The 19473-nt window shown below is 38.9% G+C and overlaps 1 protein-coding gene and 1 long non-coding RNA gene across 2 annotated transcripts; one reads left to right on the forward strand and one right to left on the reverse strand.

Moving 5' to 3' along the window:
• The first annotated feature begins 1520 nt into the window (after positions 1 to 1520).
• Positions 1521 to 2053, forward strand: LOC112848031 (uncharacterized). The gene is made up of 2 exons (XR_003221906.1): positions 1521 to 1761; positions 1832 to 2053. It is a non-coding gene; the product is annotated as an uncharacterized LOC112848031 (long non-coding RNA).
• A 15361-nt stretch (positions 2054 to 17414) lies between these two features.
• On the reverse strand, positions 17415 to 19140 carry LOC100708167 (claudin-9-like). Its single transcript, XM_005452681.4, has one exon. The coding sequence runs from the start codon at positions 19075 to 19077 to the stop codon at positions 18484 to 18486; it is 594 nt and encodes a 197-aa protein (XP_005452738.1). The 5' UTR covers positions 19078 to 19140; the 3' UTR covers positions 17415 to 18483.
• Between the last annotated feature and the right edge of the window lie 333 nt (positions 19141 to 19473).

Raw genomic sequence — 19473 nt, forward strand, 5'->3', positions numbered from 1 at the left:
TAATGGTAGAGTAGTAAGCAGATTTTGTTTGATTAATACACTCCTTATAATACATGATATGATTATTAAACATTTCCTTGTGAATATTCAGACCAGTTTTCTTATAAAGGCGTTCAAGTCGACGTCCTTTTGCTTTCAGTCATGGTGCTTTCCATTGTACTCAGAACTTGAAAATTCTGCCTTCCAAGTAGGAAGATGTAGGTAACACCAGACTGCAGATGAGCTGGATTCAGGGCTGGACTGGGACAAAAAATTGGCCTGGGCGTTTTGACTAGAGACCGGCCTGCCATTATAGGAAAAATCATAAAGCCTTTGAATGAAAACAAACACTGTTGTGACAGTGATGTACACTGTTTTGATGATATATATGCATCAATCTATCAATCGTTTGTTGTAAGATTCAGATAATTATTTTTTAAAAGCTAGATATTTTAAATGAGAATAAGAAAGAAAAGTATTTCTCTGTGCCCCCCTCTCCCTGTTAATGCCCTTTCTGCCCCCCTGGCAAAACTTTGCTAGAACCGCCGCTGCACAGTTACCAGCTGTCAGCTACATAAAAAAAGGATCCTGGTGTTATTTGTCTCTCAGAAACAGTTGATAACTTCCCTTCAACTCATTCATGTCACCCAAAAGGTAAACCTGTTTCTCCATCACCTGTTCAGCTCTGATGATTCAGTAAGGACATCTCCTGGTTTCATCTTCATGTTTCCATCTCACCAGATAACCAAACTGATATCATGACCTGCAGGTTTTATGGCTGTCGCTCCAGCAAACATCAGCTGATACTAGAAGGTAATATTAAATAAATTCTAACAGCTGATCAAGCTTAAACGTCCTGCTGTTGTTTAACGCAACCTCCGCTGGTTTCTTCTTTCTGGCGCAAAGTGGGCAATAAACAAACGAGAGAGAAAAGCCAATCAGCTGATCATTGATCAGTTTCATGATTGAAGTAGAAACAGGAGAGGGAGGGGGAGAGAATGAGAGAAGAAGAGGCAGCTGCAGCATAAAGACAGAATAACTCCAGCTTTGTGTCTTTTTCATTCTAGCTGAAGTATGGGACAAATCGTGTTCCTTTTCACCTCAATACGAAACGCGTAATATTTTCTCTGAATATGAGACGATTCCGTTTTTAGGGGACAGTTGGCAACTCTAATAATTAACCTTATGAACAAAATAAAGTTCAACATCAGTAACATAGCACCCACACAGCTGTATAGAAACTCTGTCATGCTAGCTAGTACCCAGTACGAAAAACTCAGCATAACGAAAATAAACTACACCTAAACTTGGTTTATATCTTACCCAGATAGACTGCAGGTCATAACTTCTTACCTGAAGTTCAGTTCACCTGATACTTGGATCGATCGAGCCACCACGGGTCTCTCTTCCTCCTGCATCCCCTTTCCCTCATCCACCTGCTGGCCTCCACCACTTGCTAATGTTACTGAATCTGTGGAAGCTCCGCGATAGCCACCACACGAAGTAACAAATAACGACCCTATCTAAATCCCAGTAACTGTCACGACCTGCGGGATCGGCAAGGCGCTGATCAGCATCTCTCCACTCCTAGCCCCCCTTCTCTCCTCTTTTTCCTCTCTCTCTCCCCTTCTCTCCCCTGTTTTGCCGGGGCGGAACTCATGGCGGGTTCACGCCCTCGGTCCACGCCTTCCCGGATTGTGCACACCTGGGCCTCATCAGACCAGCTGGTATATCAGAAGGAGGAGATCAGCTGTTCAACGCTGGATTGTTGTGAAGGCTTCTGTCAGTACACACCCAGCTCAAGTTTCCCGTGCCTCTGTCTCAGAGACTTAACGTGTTCCTTTGTTCCTAGATTCCCCGGACCCGTTCTTGTGTTTCCCCGTGTGGAGTGTGGAAGGAGTGACAGGTCGCTAGCGGAGAAGAGAGAGGCTGTTTTGAGCGCGTGTGTGATTTCCCCGTTTTCCCTGGAGCCCTGGACCCCTGCCCCTCACGTCTTGTATATAGCACTAACCCCGCACTGTCTGTACATACACTTGGTGAAGATCTGTAATAAACAATCTCTGTTTGAACGCTACCCAGGAGTCCTGCAAGTGGATCCTCTAAGCAACTCGTGACAGTAACGATTAACGCGCTCCTGATTTTGGCATAATAACTATTTACCGTGCTCGTTACCACAATAATAACGTAGTTACTGTAACACGTTACTTAATAATGCGTTAGTCCCTACACAGTGTTGGGGAGTAACGGAATACATGTACCGCCGTTACGTATTTAGAATACAAAATATGAGTAACTGTATTCCGTTACAGTTACCGTTTATAAAGGTGGTATTCAGAATACAGTTACTTTGTTGAAATAAATGGATTACACGGCGGTACTTTCCTGTTTCATATTGTCGCGGGTCAGGATTGTTTGGGTTTGTTTGACAGCTATGTTCTGTTGTTCCAGGCGGCAGCGTTACGGTTGCCATGGTTACAGGGTGACGCGCTCTCTCTCTGCGTGTTTCCTGGGTGAGAGAGCGCTTTTTTGTTGTTGTTGTTGTGCTAAGCTAAAAGGCAGAATGCTACAGGCATGGCCCTAAAGAATGTAGCCTGATGGGCAGTGTAGTCCGTGCTGCAGCGAGAATGGACTACCATACCCGTTATATGTCTGTGAGCGAGGGAGGGAGAGAAAGGAAAAGTCCAAGCTGTCACGGAGCAAAAACGGGAGCTGGAAGCATATAAATATAATAATAACCACCGCAGCAAAGAAGAGTGCCTGACGAGCCCATTTGTAAGTAAGCTATTAAGACTCAACTGTACACTGTGTTCGTGTTTTCCTCCGAAACAATAAGTTCCGTTGGAGCAGCCTTTCAACACCTCTCTCTGTCTCTGGCAAGCAAAGTTGACCCAGACAACAAAGTAAAGCTATTTTTCGGCTACCAGCCCGACACGGAACCCACCGTGTTAGCCAGAGGTCCCTTTACTACTGTTCGGAGCCGCGGACCTTCAGTAACAGTAATAAATCACAGCAATAGTACATTCACGTAGTTGTAAACAACATGATAATATATTAAGTAATCCAAAGTATTCAGAATACGTTACACTCATTGAGTAACGTAACGGAATACGTTACAGAATACATTTTGGGGCATGTATTCAGTATTCTGTAATGGAATACATTTTAAAAGTAACCTTCCCAACACTGTCCCTACACTGCTTACAACTGGGCTCGTTAGGCACTCTTTTTGGCTGCAGTGGTTATTATTATGTTTACATGCTTCCGTCTCCCGTTTCTGGTCGGTGACAACTCGTACTTTTCCACTCTCCTTTTTCTCCCTCCCTCGCTAACAGACACATAATGGGTATGGCAGTCCATTCTCCCTGCAGCACAGACTACACTGCCCATGAGGCTACATTCTTTAGGGCTATGCCTGTAACACTCTGCCTATTGCCTTCATATTAAATAATTTCTTGTATAATAATTTTTAAAAATATTTCTTCTCTCACGGGCCGTGACATGGGCTGCGAGATAGAGACACGGGCATTAGAGCTTCTTATTGCGTGTTTTGTTTGGGTTTCCACCGGCGTGGAATTAGCAAAAATAGAGAGGCCATAGCCTAACATATGAAACAGGAAAAGACCACCATGTAATCCATTTATTTCAACAAAGTAACTGTATTCTGAATAAATCCTTTTTAAATGGTAACTGTAATGGAATACAGTTACTTATATTTTGTATTTTAAATATGTAATGCTGGTACATGTGTAACGGAGGGAGGGAAGGCGTTTCTTTGCACAGATATTAAAAAGAGAGAAACCCTCCTAAAACGGACAGAGCAGTGGGGCAGCCAAGGGAATGCACAACAAATTTAAAAACCATAAAGATAAAATATAATTTATTACATTTAAACAGTAAAAAAAAATGTAAAATAGATTAAAACAGCCCTGGCCAGGGGAGAACACACCATAAACATCAATAACACAAGATTAAAAGTCCAGTGGCGATCGCCACGGTATAGAAGTCACTAAAAATTTAAAAATCCAGTGAAGCGGTGCAGGAGGGAAACCCGGCGGCGTCCTCGTCTCCTTCTTCGCGTTCTGCGCCCCGGTGCGCCCGAGTGGGCAGAGCTCTTAACTCTGCCCGCTGCTTCTTTGTAATCGCCCATCGGCACCGGCCCGCCTCGCCGCCTCTAGTTTCCACAGACGCGAAATCTGGCCTCCAGTTGCTGAAGCAGTCGGACACCTCGCCCTGCGTCCTTGCGTATCGGCGCTGTATCCTCCTGGCTCGCTTCACGCCAAGCTCTCCCCGCCTCGCACTGACGCCAACTCCGGCGCCGCCGCCGCTTGCGGCCGTCAGCTGCCACTTCTAGATCGCCATCACCGCTGCTTCTCTCTCAGGCCTTTCCGTTTGTCGGCTGGTAGGCCCTCTTATTGGCCTCCGGGAACTTCGCAGGTGTATATGGTTCATGATCAGGGAGGGGCGGAGTCTTTCCGGACAAGTCACCGATAAATACAATAAAACATGCAGCAAAACTCATAAAAATAAAACACTGTACAATATTAACACTAGATTTACTATCCTGCGCAAATTTGCGTAACTTCCCTAAACCCAATACCCCCTAGAATTACTGGCTTTTTTATTTTCTGGTGCAAGTCCCGAGGTGTTAAGCACCCCTGCTGAGATTTTCACAGGTCGTCAGCTTGTTTCTCCTACAGCTTTTGTTGTGCAAACCACCCATTGTCCTTGAGGCCTGGCACATTTGCATTTGCTCACTCAGAGTTGCTCAGATCCAAGGCAGGCCAAACCTCTGTGTTACAACTTTCAGAAATGCCTGATAGAAATGCTTCAACTTACTCATGAGATTTTGACCACATTTTTTGCGGAAGTCACAACTATACTGAATGCACGACCGTTGTTGCCAGCTGCAAGAAATGCTTGGTAGGGAACAGCTGTTCCCTACCAAGGTTCGTTTCAAAGTTTGAAAGACTTTGAAATAAAACAGACTTGTGTACCCATATATTGTGAATGTCTGTCTTTTGTATGTAGGTTGTAACACAGAGGTTTGGCCTGCCTTGGATCTAAGTAAACAAATGCCAATGTTGCACAAACACACACACACACACAGCAAATCTGCATTTATTTGTCCCACAAGTGGAAAATCTGCATTGTCATTGCAAAAAAGTGGACAGAGCACAGTATAGAAAGTGCACTATACAAACAATCTGGAAACATAAATATGGACACGTGTATTCAAAAATATTGGTGTATGTATACACACACACACACCTATCTATCTATCTGTCTATCTGTCTGTCTGTCTGTCTGTCTGTCTGTGTGTGTGTGTGTGTGTGTGTGTGTGTGTACACACACACACACAGACACACACATATATATATATATACACACATATATATATATATATATGTGTATGTATATATATATATGTGTGTGTGTGTATGTATATATATATATATATATATATATATGTGTGTGTGTGTGTGTGTGTGTGTATGTGTATATACACACACATATATACACATATATATATATATACACACATATATACACATATATATATATATATACACATATACATACACATATATATATATATACACATATACATATACATATACACATATATATATATATATACACATATACATATACACATATATATATACACACATATACACACATATATATATACACATATACATATATATATATATATATATATATACATATACATATATATATATATATATACACATATACATATATATAGATATATATATATATATATATATCTATATATATATATATATATATATATATATATATATATATATATATATATATGTGTGTGTGTGTGTGTGTGTGTGTATATATGATATAGATGTGTCTGTGTGTATAACTAGACTTTATGCATATTATATAAGGTGTGGCTATATAAATATATAAATATATGTACAACTCTGTGTATATATGTTTATGGACAGGCATGCAGGCAGGTAAGGAAGGAAAGTAGCCTTGCAGGGAAGGAAAAACTTGAATCTCTCATGGTTAGGGGTTGGGGGAGGGTGTGTTTGCACAACAAAAGCAGGAGAACAATGGAGCTGACGACCTGTGAAAATCTCAGCGGGGTGCCAAGAGGTGTTAAGGTCGGGGGGAATTTACGCAAATCTGCGCAGGCCAGTAAATCTAGTAGTAGGGACTTGCACCAGGGAAAAAAGGCTCAGTAATTTATAGTGTTAAAATAAAACACAGCAAAACATGCACTAAAAACTCACAGTAACTTGTCCATTTCCACCCCGTGACACATGTATTACGTTACTCCCCAACACTGCCTGTTGATGAGATCTTGTGCTGCTCCTAAAACACCAGCCTCCAACTCCTAAAGAGACACGGGTATTGCTAAATTTAGCAAATATTAGTTTCAGGCTAGCTTGCTACGACGAATAGGCTAATACTAGCATTTTACCACAACTTCACCAGATGTAGCTAAAAAAACTAAACTAATATCCAGTCCAGTGGGACAGCAAGGAAAGATGATAAAGATTACTTACCTGCGGTTTAGAGGGTCAACCTGAAATTGAAGCAGCCATTGAAAGACGGGAGGAGAGAAAGATGGCAGCTTGGTCAGCACTAGTGGCCCCTATAATGTATGCAAATATATGCGCCCCCTGAAGCGCGCCTCCGGACGCCAAGACAGTGCCAGCAGATTGAAACTAAAAAATGGATTGAAATTGAAAAATGGATTGAAACTGAAAAAAAAATTCTAATTGACTATGTGCATGAGAAAATGCTAACTTCCTGGTTTGAGGCCGGATGTGGGGTTGCACATTTCCGGTAGCTTTACTTTGCGGTAAATCGCTACTGCGAAGATATACTCCAAAATCATGTCCAAAACTTGAAAATGGAAAGATTGCGTTAAGTTCCAAAGAGCAGAAGGTGGGAACACTCACCACTGTTGTGTCACAAAAAAATCTAATGATAGATTTTGACGTTTAACCACTTAAGCCCCACGTCTCCGGTACCGGGGGCAAAAAGGAGGAGATCACGTTTAATCGGTTATAACGCGGGTTGAGAAATATAAGTCCAGACATGTGTGGTATCCACAGAAACCTCATAATCTCAGCTAAAATGTCATATAAACCATTTCTACAACCACCAAACACACCGAAAATAAGCCGCGATTAAACGAGCAGTTACGTAAATGCGCAGAAGTCCGCTAAACAAACAAAACCGAACCAGAAATTATTCAGACTTCATATAAGTAACCGGTTAAAGATAGGCTGGTTAGCTCCCAGAGCTATCACTGACTCCACACACCAAGTTTCACCACAATCAGACCAAAATTCACTAAATTAGCCGCAAAAGAAGACCACAAAAACACACAGCGGCGCAAATGCGCTAAAACAGAAATTGGCTTACCGTCCCGATTATTTTCGCCGGTAGCCGGTAACCACGTGATTGACGTTTAAAGAGTTTAGATCGATTGGTTGTTTGCATCACTCAACACAAGCAGAACTGCATCACTGCAGCATAAGACACATTGTCCACATTCAGAAGCACATCTCTGTATAGTGACTGGTCTTATTCTTTAAACAGGCAAATGTTCAGCATTCAAACTACAGGTGAACAACAGTCACAGATGTTTCCCGTTATGTCCACACCTACACAGCATGTTAACAAACCGTGAAAAAAGCCACACAAAAAATGAACGATTGCTGGTGAGGGTTTCTATACATTAGTATGTATGAAGGGTATGTTGTGACTTACCTTCTAAATTAAAAAGTGCAGTACTGGATGTCCACGATGTCCACGCATCAAAAAAATAAAATTGGCTACTTGATTTCACCCATTGCTGGTTATTTTTAGAACATAACACCCGCAATAAACGAGGGACAGCTGAGAAATATAACATTTGAATCCCTTTTCTCCTTTGCTCTGAGGCGTGGGGGCAAAATATCGACAAGTCCGTGAACATCATTTACAGATATATTGGGTAAATGACCAAGACATCTATAGAAATGTAAATCGACGCTTAATTCATTCATTTGGTTAACTTCTTTTGGACATTAAACAGGGCGCGAATAGGACACCGGAAACAAAGCTCCACACAGGATTTTCCGCACCGGAACTAGCATATGCTATCGTGCACATAGTCAATTGAAAAAAAAAATTACAGTTTCAATTAATTGTTTTTCAATATCTTTTTTTTCAGTATCAATGCAAGATTTTTCAGTACATTTATTTCAGTTACAATATTTTTTTTCAGTTTCAATATTTTTTTCGGTTTCCTTTCAGGGTGTCATCGTAATGATCCCATAAGTGTCGAGCTTAAGAACTACAGGTGTTTGGAAACTCTCTGTGTTCAGAAAGTGGAGTTACCCTCCACTCTCTGAACGCCTGTGTGTGGTTTTAAACACCCACGTCGTCTTTATTTTTCAGCCAGCCCGCGACCTCGGAAAGACTGTGGGCGAAGAAAAAAAACAATAAGCAAAAAAAAAAAAAAAAAAAAGTGCGAATTTATTGTTATTATTATTATTTTTTTTTTTTAAGAAGGGGTAGTAATTCATCAAAATACAAACAAACATTGATCTAAATTTTTCATAAACTTAATTACATTCATTACACCAGAGACGAAGTATTGCCCATGAACATTATTCAGTATTATTTGTAATTAAAATACATCTACTTATTCAAAGGACAAACTTAAGGTGAAAACTTTCATAAAACCTTTTTCTTATTTCCAATACACTGCTCGATATATAAGCCTAACTTTCTACGGGTTTTTGCTATGCTGCATGATCATCTGACAAGCAATCATCTTTGGGCCAATCGATCTTGTAACGTCAGATCTTACGAGGCCATGCTGAGTATTTATGACTTTGTGATCTTTCTGAAGAAAAGCTCAAACTGAATAAAAAGGAATCTGATTCGTGAGATCAGGGACCTCTGCACGCAATGTGCACAAATGTGTGTGAATAAGAATCACCTGTGGTCCTCTTTGCTCCAGTTTCACTGCAGCAACATGTATACTTTGCAGAAACAACCATACAAACCACCCACCACAAGTACAACATGAAATCAAATCCTTTACCACACGCTCAGAACAAGTGTTCATCTTTATTATTCCTTTAATTTGTGCTTGTTAAATATTGTTTGTGCTGTTAATTATTGTATTAATTATTGTACTTTTATTGTAATCTTTATGTTTATGTTTGACTAAGACTGTTTACTTCTTTTGTTTGCCCCCTGAATTCTTTTCTGTGCCCCTCTGTGTCTCGCTACGTGAGTGTAGTTTTGGTCCCTACTTCTCTTTGCTTCCTCTGTTTTAAATCTTAGACCCATATGTGGGTTTCATATTTAGTGTTTTAGTGTCTAGTGGGTTTGTATGGCCTGATTCTTTGTCAGTTTGTCAATGTGTTTTCATGCTGGTGTGAAACGTGGAGGAAAAAAAGTTAAGAAAGAAATTAGTATTGTTGAAAAGCCATCTGTTTTGATGCAAGTTTTATATTAATGTTACTGTCAGACTTCACTGAGGTGATAATTCAGTCAAGTATTGGCTAAATTACTTGTTTATTCCCTTCATTCATCACTGATTTTTTACTAAAAGTTTTTATTAATGCAGAGCATTGTTATGAGTGGAGGACTGTAGCAGCACAGAGAATTCATGACTGAACACACTGAGCTGGAGTTAGCAACCCCATAAAAGTGGTCACCTTTGAGAAGAAATAAGTCGAAACCTTACTAAATTAGAGAAACTTAGGATTAGCATTTTTCCTAAGGAAAATGCAAAATTCATGCAGACTGAGAGCACCCAGGGATCATTACAAACATTACAAATAATTACAGTTTATACAACTGTTGCCTGTATGTCTTTTCCAGAATCCAGTTTGTGGTCAAACCACGGGCGATTCTAGGATCAGAGCTTTGGGGGTGCTGAGCACCCAGAGAGCTGCCCAGCCAGGCAAGATAAACTTTACTCGTCACGATGAGACTTCTTCCCTGTCTCTGTGAGTCCCTGCATCCTTAAATGTCTCCAGTTGTCCCGAGTTCCCTCTGACTGTCTCCTTGGTGCATTTAAACCCGTGTTCCTCCCTGTCCTCATCGTCTGTTGTCTTCATCTCCATTATCAGTCATCACAATTTTACCATCTCTGTGCAAGTCTGTAAATTTCTTTATTAAATCATAAGATTCTTAAATTCATCAAGTCTCTCTGTGCCTGGGTCCTCGTCACAAAACATGACATCATTGTTTTGTACATTTTAACACAATTTAATCCCCACGTTTGTGAAGGAAAAGCAAAACACTTTTTTAAAGTCTGTAACAAAACCATCAAATCAGATAAAGATTATTTAAATGCTGCAAAAGAAGAATGGATTGGAATAATAAAAAAAAAAATATCCTAACCTTACCCATATGGAAAAGAAATGGTAAAAACTTATAAAAGACTTGCATAAGATGTGGCCTACTTCATATAGTGAATCATATAAGGCTTATATGATTTACTCATGAAAGTGGCCACTTTCTCATTACTTTCATATATTGTTTTAGGAAGTATCCAAAACATACGAGCTTCATTTATATAATTTCTCAAGGGATCTTATATCTGTTTTCACTCTTGTATGCTTTTCATACAAGTTTCACACAAGACAGATACAAACTTTATAAGATTTATATATATTTTTTCCATATGGGTAATTACTGGGGGAAAATGATGAATGATGATCATAGTGAGTAAAAAGTAAACTGAGTGCATTTTTTGGACAGAGGTTCACTTTTAACTAGAGATGGACCGATCCGATATTACGTATCGGTATCGGTCCGATACTGACCTAAATTACTGGATCGGATATCGGCGAGAAATAAAAAATGTAATCCGATCCATTAAATATCAAAAAAACACCTCACAAAACTAGCGACATGGCGTAACTCGGCTCATAACCGTAGCACGTTGGAGCGGTATGCATCACGTGACTGAGCGGCTGTGTGTATTTGTAGCCTCGCTACCAAACCAGCATTTCATCTCCGAGAAAGTTATCCCAGAGAGAAATAAAGCAAGTGTGTAAGTTCATCTCTGAATGTTTGTTAAGCTTAACAACCGATATATGGAGCGACTGCCTCTCCTGCTGCTACTTCAATGTGAAACTTATTAATGATCAGCTGATCGGCTTTTCTGTCGTGAGTCCGTCTCTCTTCTTTGTTTTTGGCCCACTTTGCACCTGAAAGAGGAAACCAGCGGCTGAACAACAGCAGCACCTTTAAGCTTGATAAGCTGTTGTTAGAATTTATTTAATATTACTTTCTACACCAGGATCCTTTTCTACGTAGCTGACGGCTGGTAACTGTGCAGGGGCGGATCTAGCAAAGTTTAGCCAGGGGGGCCGATAGGGCATTAACAGGGAAAAGGGGGCACAAAGACATACTTTTTCTTTCTTATTCTCATTTAAAATGTCTCGCTTTTAATAAATAATTATCTGAATCTTACACCCAAAGTTTTAATCTGATGTAAAATGTATAGAAGTCCATTACTGTATATAGTAACTGTTAAGTCTAATATACCCTAGTAAGCTATAGTACTTTTTCCTTTGGGAAAGTACCATCTGTGAATTCTGCAATTCTGTTGAAGAAAGATGTTGAATCTATTTAATTATTCTTGAAAAATAATTTATTTCTGTGCATTTTTTTTTTTACCCTGCATCAAATTAAAGTTTATTACATCGATTAAGCATCATGAGGTGGAGGGTGGGGGGTGGTTCCCTATTTTTTTTTTTTTGCTGGGAGTTTGCAACCCTATTAGTTAGGTTGCTTAATATTTCTGCTAAGTACTCTTTAAAATACCAGAATAGGGAGGATGGAGTAGGTTTAAGTTTATTAGATTGATCAGTGTTGCTGAACTATGAAATATTTTGGGTGCAGTGTATTTTTTACATGCAGGTATAACAGAATAGCTTTAGTGTTGTTGTTTATTTAAACTTGAGTATGAACGTATACAAAATGCAGCAAGATATTAAAAAAATAGTTTTATTGATTAAAAAACACACTATATCGGATTCATATCGGTATCGGCAGATATCCAAATTTATGATATCGGTATCGGTATCGGACATAAAAAAGTGGTATCGCGCCATCTCTACTTTTAACGTGTATGTATAATATAATACAGATACATAAAAATACACTCCAAAAATAGAGTCCTTGAAATGTACAAATGTACAAAATATTGATAAAAAAAATTATAAAAATGGAGGCAACTTTGCCTATGGTACAATGTATACAATGTATGAAAAGATCTTTACTGCAGATACTACTATGGCTCTGCAGATTTTTTTCTTTTATTTTAACCTGTGTCGCCTCACCTTGAAGTTGGCAAATCTGTCTATCACTTTTTGGTGGTCAACTCTCTCAAGCAGTTTAACAGTTTCTGTTTTGCTTGTTAGTATTCCCTGTCTGTTTTCTTACCTGGTTCTTCCTGACCTTGTACTTTCTCCTCACGTTCCCCTCTTTCCTCTCTCCCTCTTTGGACTGACAATCATACACAAATAGATTGTATTCAATTAGATGAAAATATTACATTAATATCAAAAAATATATTATTAAGATCACCAATAAAAAACAGTCCTCTCTCAGTGTACTTTCAATCAAAAGGAAAATAACCAAACCACATAAACATCAAATAAAAGATATAAATATTGAAACACTGTTCCAACATTATCCTTTATTGACAGATCATTTGTTCTTACACTTTTACCTGAATGTTGCTCCTGGGTTTAATATCGGCACATGCACATATGACAAAATAACCAGCTTCTCTCATTCCATTTCAAACAGGACAGTGGTAACAACAGCAGGCTACAGACAATTTTAAGTTTTAAATTTTAAATAGGCTGTATAAATTTCAATGGGTGTAATGTTTTTCAGCTAAAAAGAAACATGGTCTGACTCCTACTTAACTACATAAAGAGTAACTGAAGGTGAAATGCAGCTAACATGTCCTGTTTTAAGACAGACACTTACACCTCCGCTCCGCTGCGTCTCAGCCACCATTGCTCTGGCAAGAGCAATGGTGGCTAGAGCCAGAGCAGGGGGAGCCGGAACAAACCATTTTGGGCGGGGGGGTTATCTATACTTTTGTGGTTAAAATGTTACGTCTCAACCAAGTACTGTATGCTTTTTATATTTTTAGTAGTGTGTCACACAAACAGCAAATATTGTCAAAAAAGTAAGAAATCTTTGGGGGTGCTTTGATTCATTTTGGGGGTGCAAAATGGGCTAAAATCGCCCCTGCTAGTACCAAAACGCTCAGGACCACCACAGGTGTAAAGGACTTATTGCACAGAAAAGTGCAATAGCCACTAAGACTATAACGTGAGGCTACACCTTTTTTTCCCCGTGTGTTTCCACTTCCCTAATCACCCTTCAGTGAATTTATTGTCTGTTTTCCTCTGACCTTTGACAGAAAGTCTGTTCTCCTGCCCCTGTGTCTGCAAATTCCTAATAGTCAAGGTTTCTGGTGTTTTACCAAGTTTAGGTTTCCTGATTAGTTGCTTGTTTCAGTTTTTTTTTCCTATTTTTGTACTGTTTTGACAATCAGCCTGTCTTCCTTCTCTCACCCCAACCAGTCGCAGCAGATGGCCGCCCCTCCTTGAGCCAACTCCCTCCTACCTCAAAACATCTGCATTTGGATCCTCTTTCTGCTCCAAATGATCTGCGCCTCGCAGATGTTGAAACCTTGACCCAAACTGGTTGCAGCAGATGGCTGCACCTCCCTGAGCCTGGTTCTGCTGGAAGTTTCTTCCTGCTAAAAGGGAGTTTTCCTTCCCAAGGTTGTCTGATTGTTAGAATATAAATCATCTTAAGGTGATTGCTGTGATTTAGCTGTACATAAATAAAACTTAATTGAATATTTTTGTTTTCATTCTAATTCAAGCAAATTCTGCAGTAAAATATTCTGAATGGAAATCAATAACATAATCATCAATATTGAACCAGTTTAATAAAGAAAAAGGAGTCAATGATCAGACCCAGACCACTGGCCATACAGTCATGTTTTATAGCAGTTTTGAATCTTCTGATTTTGCAAAGATCACAGAAAAAAAGAAAACAGTTTCAACATTTTTATAGTCAAGAGGATAAATAATTTTAATCAGATTTTAGATATTCTTAAAATGTTAAAAATGTCATAAAACATTTGTCTTGTTTCCAAGAGACTGCTAAGTTTGTTTTACAAATATAGATAAGTAAGGCCTTATTTACAAAGAGTGAGCATTGAAGTACTTAATGTTTTAGTCAGTTTCACCGTGGCAGATCTGCAGAGGAGGCTTCCTCCCAGGAACAGAAGTGCTGTGGTGATCCAGCCAATGTAGACTGAGGCTCCAAGCTCACTCTTCAGAAAGTCAAAAGACAGAAATTGATCAGAATTATTGTTGATAAATGTGGTGGTCCAGCAAACTGGTATTAGCACAAAGATGCCTGCAATGAGGCAAACAACTCCAGAAGCCATTGCCATTTTGCTCCTTTTCCTTTCGTCTGACACAAAGTTGATGAATTTGCTCCCAGCAGCACCAAGCAGGATCCCAATGACACCAATGACAATGGCAATTACGATGAGCACTCTGGCAACCTTCAGGTCTGGACTTATAGACACACGCATTTCCTCATACCTTTGGCATTGAGTCAGGAGTACACTGGAGGTTGTTACACAGAACTTCCATAAACCCTCAAAGAACATCAGAGACACAGTGACGTTGGATTCAAAGGGATAAGCTTCACGCCAGAACTCTTTCACTCTCCACTGTGGGAGAGCACAGATGATGATGTTCCCCACAAAGCTGACGGTGGCCAAGGCCAAGCCTAGAAGCTGTCGTACACCAGCAGTCATGATGAAATTCTGTTAATCAATTCAAAGTGGAAAGCTGGTGTGTTCCTGAGAACTGCAGCAAGTTATTTGTGAGGAAAGTGCTAAGCAGGATGTGGTCTATATGCATGTGTGTGGTTTTTATTCTCAAAAGAGAAGCTGACTGACTTACACACACACTGTGCAACATAATTACCAGCATTTTATTGTGAAATTTTACTTATGTGTGTATACATTAATTTCAACATTATATATTTAGTGGTGATATATTTTGGACAGCAAAGCTGAAAAAAAAAACATTTAAAAAGAAGCAAATACTGCAGAAAAAATAAGTTGAAAATGTATAGATTCATATGATTTGAGAGTTGCTTGTGCAGACTTAGTGGTAGGCCAAGTGCAGGAATGTGGGATTGAACCAGTACAAGGTTGAGAAACAATAGTTAGATCCATATGCCCATGCTGCCTCGGGCGTACACAGTGTGTGTGTGTGTGTGTGTATCCATCCGTAGGTGAAATTGCAACCAATTGAGGAGAAGAAGACTACCAAGAGGTTTGGACCAACCTGTCCACCAATAAGGGGGGCCAAAATCGAAACCACTGTCCTTCTCGATGGTCTTTGACCAATAGGACAGATGCACCTTCTCTTTTATAAATATCTATACTGCTATGTTAAGGTCATCTCTCTTCTGGAAGCTGGCTACAGCAAACTGCAGCAGACTGTGGTTTTCTAACCAGAAAGAGATCCATGTACATCAATTATTTTTGAACTGCTTCAGGCAATAAATGAGTGGAAATTTGGATTGAGACTGAAACCCTCTTTTACCTCAGATTAAAAAAAACATGCTACACTACTATGTAAACTGAGGAAGAATAACCTGGACCAGAAGCTGCTGTTGGCCTTCTACTGCTCCTCAGTGGAGAGCCTACTCTCCTACTGCTTGGGCTTTTGGTATGTAGGGGCCAGGACTGAGAACAGGAAGGCTGCACAGAGGGTAATTAACACTGCCCAAAAAATCATTAGCTGCCCTCTACCACTCCTGGCGGCCATCGCTAGATCCTCTTGTCTCAGGAAAACCAGGGGCATCACAGGTGACCCCTTGTAGCCCAACAAAGGGCTATTTTAATCTATTCCATTGTAAAATACAGATTTATAGAACAGACCTTTTCAAACTCATGTGAAAACCTTAAAAATGCTTGTAAAAACTTTGCCAACATGAAAGAGAGAATAACCTTCCTCTTAAAACAAGTTTAAGTGAAATGCACACTTCTTGGACTGTTTTATTGTTGACCAAGCTGTTCATGAATATACGTGTGCATTTTCAATATGGTTAAATTTCCTATTAAGGGCAGTTGGCTGTTATCACTACCTATATCAATCCATTGAAGTTGTGGATTTTACTATGGCTGTTTCAACAGAAAATAGGCACAGTGGATACCTGTATAGATCATCTGGATAGCTTGTAGTTGTTTATAGCCTCTGATAACTTGGTACGTTTTTAGTCAGTATGTTAGGCACTGAACATGTGCTTTTAAACAATTAGAAAGCTTGGGCAGTAATTTTGAATATGCAACCAATAAAGCAGAGTTTTTAACTAGTGTCTAATATATGCATGATTGTGAAACTTTAAGCTTTTGTGGAAAAAATGAGGGATTAATGCTTCTTTTTTATTCATTATGAGACTGACCATATTGTGTGTGCTAGTAAAAAGTGGTCAGATATAAAGGTATATGCAATTTCTCTATAAAATTTAATCCATTACATCATGGGTATTTGCCACTCAGAAATTTAGCCCAAGTCACATCATAATGACAGCTTCGAATCTCTCATAATATTCATCCATTGAGGATATTTTGGAACCAACATTTAACATTAAAGACGAGATAAATCTGGACCAGACGGCTCTTAAAACATTTTTTATAAGATACTCAGCATTGCCAGGAGTCTTGTGTTTTTATATTGTTAATAGCAATGCTTCTGAAGAAATACTGTGTTTAAATTAAAGGGGAATCTATGATTAAGAACTCATATACGTGTGAGATCAGTAGTCTGTGTGTGTGTGTTTAATGCATGGGAATAATTATTTCATACAGAATGTATTTCTGAGGCAGTGAGAGAAAGATGAGAAAAACAATATCCTGTGTGAAAATCAGTATCACTGCAGCAGGATATAGGGCAAGAAATAGAACCACACAAAGCCAGCAACACATTATGCACCAAACCTTTTAGTCGGGCTCAAAACAGTTTCATTTCTGGTTTTATCTTACGCCTGTTTACTGGCACACACAGCGTGCTCTCATAATCATCATTCATCTCATAATGAATAAAACAAAGCATTTATTCCAAACACTTCCTGAGCATGTTTAAAGTTTTATATTCACATCAATTATTTTCTGTAAATCATTTACAAACTGAGAGCAGATTGATCAATTTTGTGTCAGACAAAAGGAAAACAAGGATATGGAAAGACACTTTTTTCCTACCATTGTTGTGCAGCATATTATTATTATTATTATTATTATTATCATTGTTAGTTTGGTTTACTGCTTTATTCAACACACTTTATTTATTGAATGTTATATCAACAGTTTGACTTGACAGGACAACAAAAAACATCCCAAGCCCCCGTCCCAGAGAAGTCAGGAGGGACGTAAATGAATAGTTAATAATTATAATAAATAATCAGGTCCTCGGTATATTTCTGCTTTCTTCCAAATACTCTCATTTGCCACCTGTTGAGCTGTTGACATTGTTCACATACAAACCCTGAAAATTGTGCTGCATCTCTGTGAACCCACTCACACTCTCCATTGAAAAAGAGTAGCCAATGACACGTCTTTTTACCTTATAAGGATTAATCTTTGAGCTATCACTGTATCAAAGGCAATGGCATCCAGCCTGTATTTTGTGTTCATGACATTGTTCATCTGACATGTGTTGTCCTTTATGTGATGCAATACATTAAACAAACAAACAAACAAACAATTTGTTTTTATTTGGCTTCTTAAACAGAAAACAGCCAAAATAAAGACATCTTTAAAAAACTAAACAATACTTAAAATTTCCCAAACCCCAAAACATGATCTCATGCTGTTATGAACAGGCATTTTAATGTGACAATTTTACTGTTACAATACAATCATACCTACTCAAAAAAATATAAACAAATACTGCAGAAAAATATTCTGAATACAACTGCAAATGAATAACATAATCATCAACATTGAACCAATTTAAATATAGAAAAAGTCAAAGATCAGATCTAGAATTAAGCCACAGAATCATGTTTTATAGAAGTTTAAATGCACATGCTTTTGATTTTTACAAAGATCACAGAAAAAAAAGGAAAACTGTTTCCACATTTTTATAGTAAACAGCATAGACAATAAACATGAAAAGAAAAAGTGTCTATAATGGTATAAAATACAACAAAATATATCAAGAATCAAATTACATCCTCAAAATGCCAATATTTCTGCCTATTTTAATTTGATTTTAGACTTTCTTATTCTATTCATTCAACTTTTGTTTCCTTTTTTTTTAACAGACTGCTGGATTTCTAAGCTTAGGTTAATATAAGTAACTAAATTACTTACTAATTGCTCTTTGTAAATAAGGCTTTTTACAAAGAGCAAGGGTTGGCGTACTTAACGTTTTAGTCCGTTCCATCTTGGCAGATAAAGGAGCTGCAGAGGAGGCCTCCTCCCAGGAACAGAAGTGCTGTGGTGATCCAGCCAATGTAAAGCGAGGTTCCCAGTTCCATCTTCAGAGAGACATGAGGCAGAAAGTTGTTGTAATTATCCTGTATGGTGGTGGTGGCGTTGGTGGTCCAGCAGACTGGTATTAGCACAAATATGCCTGCAATGAGACAAACAACTCCAGAAGCCATAGCCATTTTACTCCTTTTCCTTTCGTCTGGCACAAAGTTCATGAATTTGCTCCCAGCAGCACCAAGCAGGATCCCAATGACACCAATGATAATGGCAATGACAATGAGTGCTCTAGCAACCTCCAGGTCTTGACTGATAGGCAAAGGTGTTTTCTCATACTCTTTGCACGCCACAATCTGTGCACTGAAAGTACCACAGACTTTCCACAGACCTTCAGTGAACGCCAGGGAAGCAATGATGCTCGATTGCTCCAAGATTTTTGTGACTCTCCACTGTGGAAGTGCACAGATGACAATGGTCCCCACAAAGCTGACGATGGCCAAGGCCAAGCCTAGAAGCTGTCTTACACCAGCCGTCATAATGAAACGTTATCTCTTTATAGATAAAAGATGGTGTCTCCTTGAGAGCTGTAGTCATTTATCTGTGAGAGAAGATCTGAGCAGGAAGTGGGTTTTATGTGGGTTCTTTATGCTCGGGGAAGAAGTTGACTATGGCTCCCTCCCACTGGTGATACACTGTAGATTTTTCATTTAAATACTGGCAGCAGGGTTGCAAGTACTTTATTATAAAATGTATAGTTATTTTGCCATTTTTTTTGGCATGTGGTGACTTTTAGAGAAATGCAGGCAGGGATTATCATCATCTATCAGTGTTAAATGATCAATATTACTGCTGAATGTGTTTAAGACTGAGTTCATTTTCAATACTTTTTTCTGTTTAATGTTCAGCATCATATTCTATAAATGTTTGCGGTG

Source organism: Oreochromis niloticus, linkage group LG10 (genome assembly GCF_001858045.2).
Source record: "Oreochromis niloticus isolate F11D_XX linkage group LG10, O_niloticus_UMD_NMBU, whole genome shotgun sequence".
In the NCBI taxonomy this organism is placed as follows: domain Eukaryota; kingdom Metazoa; phylum Chordata; class Actinopteri; order Cichliformes; family Cichlidae; genus Oreochromis; species Oreochromis niloticus.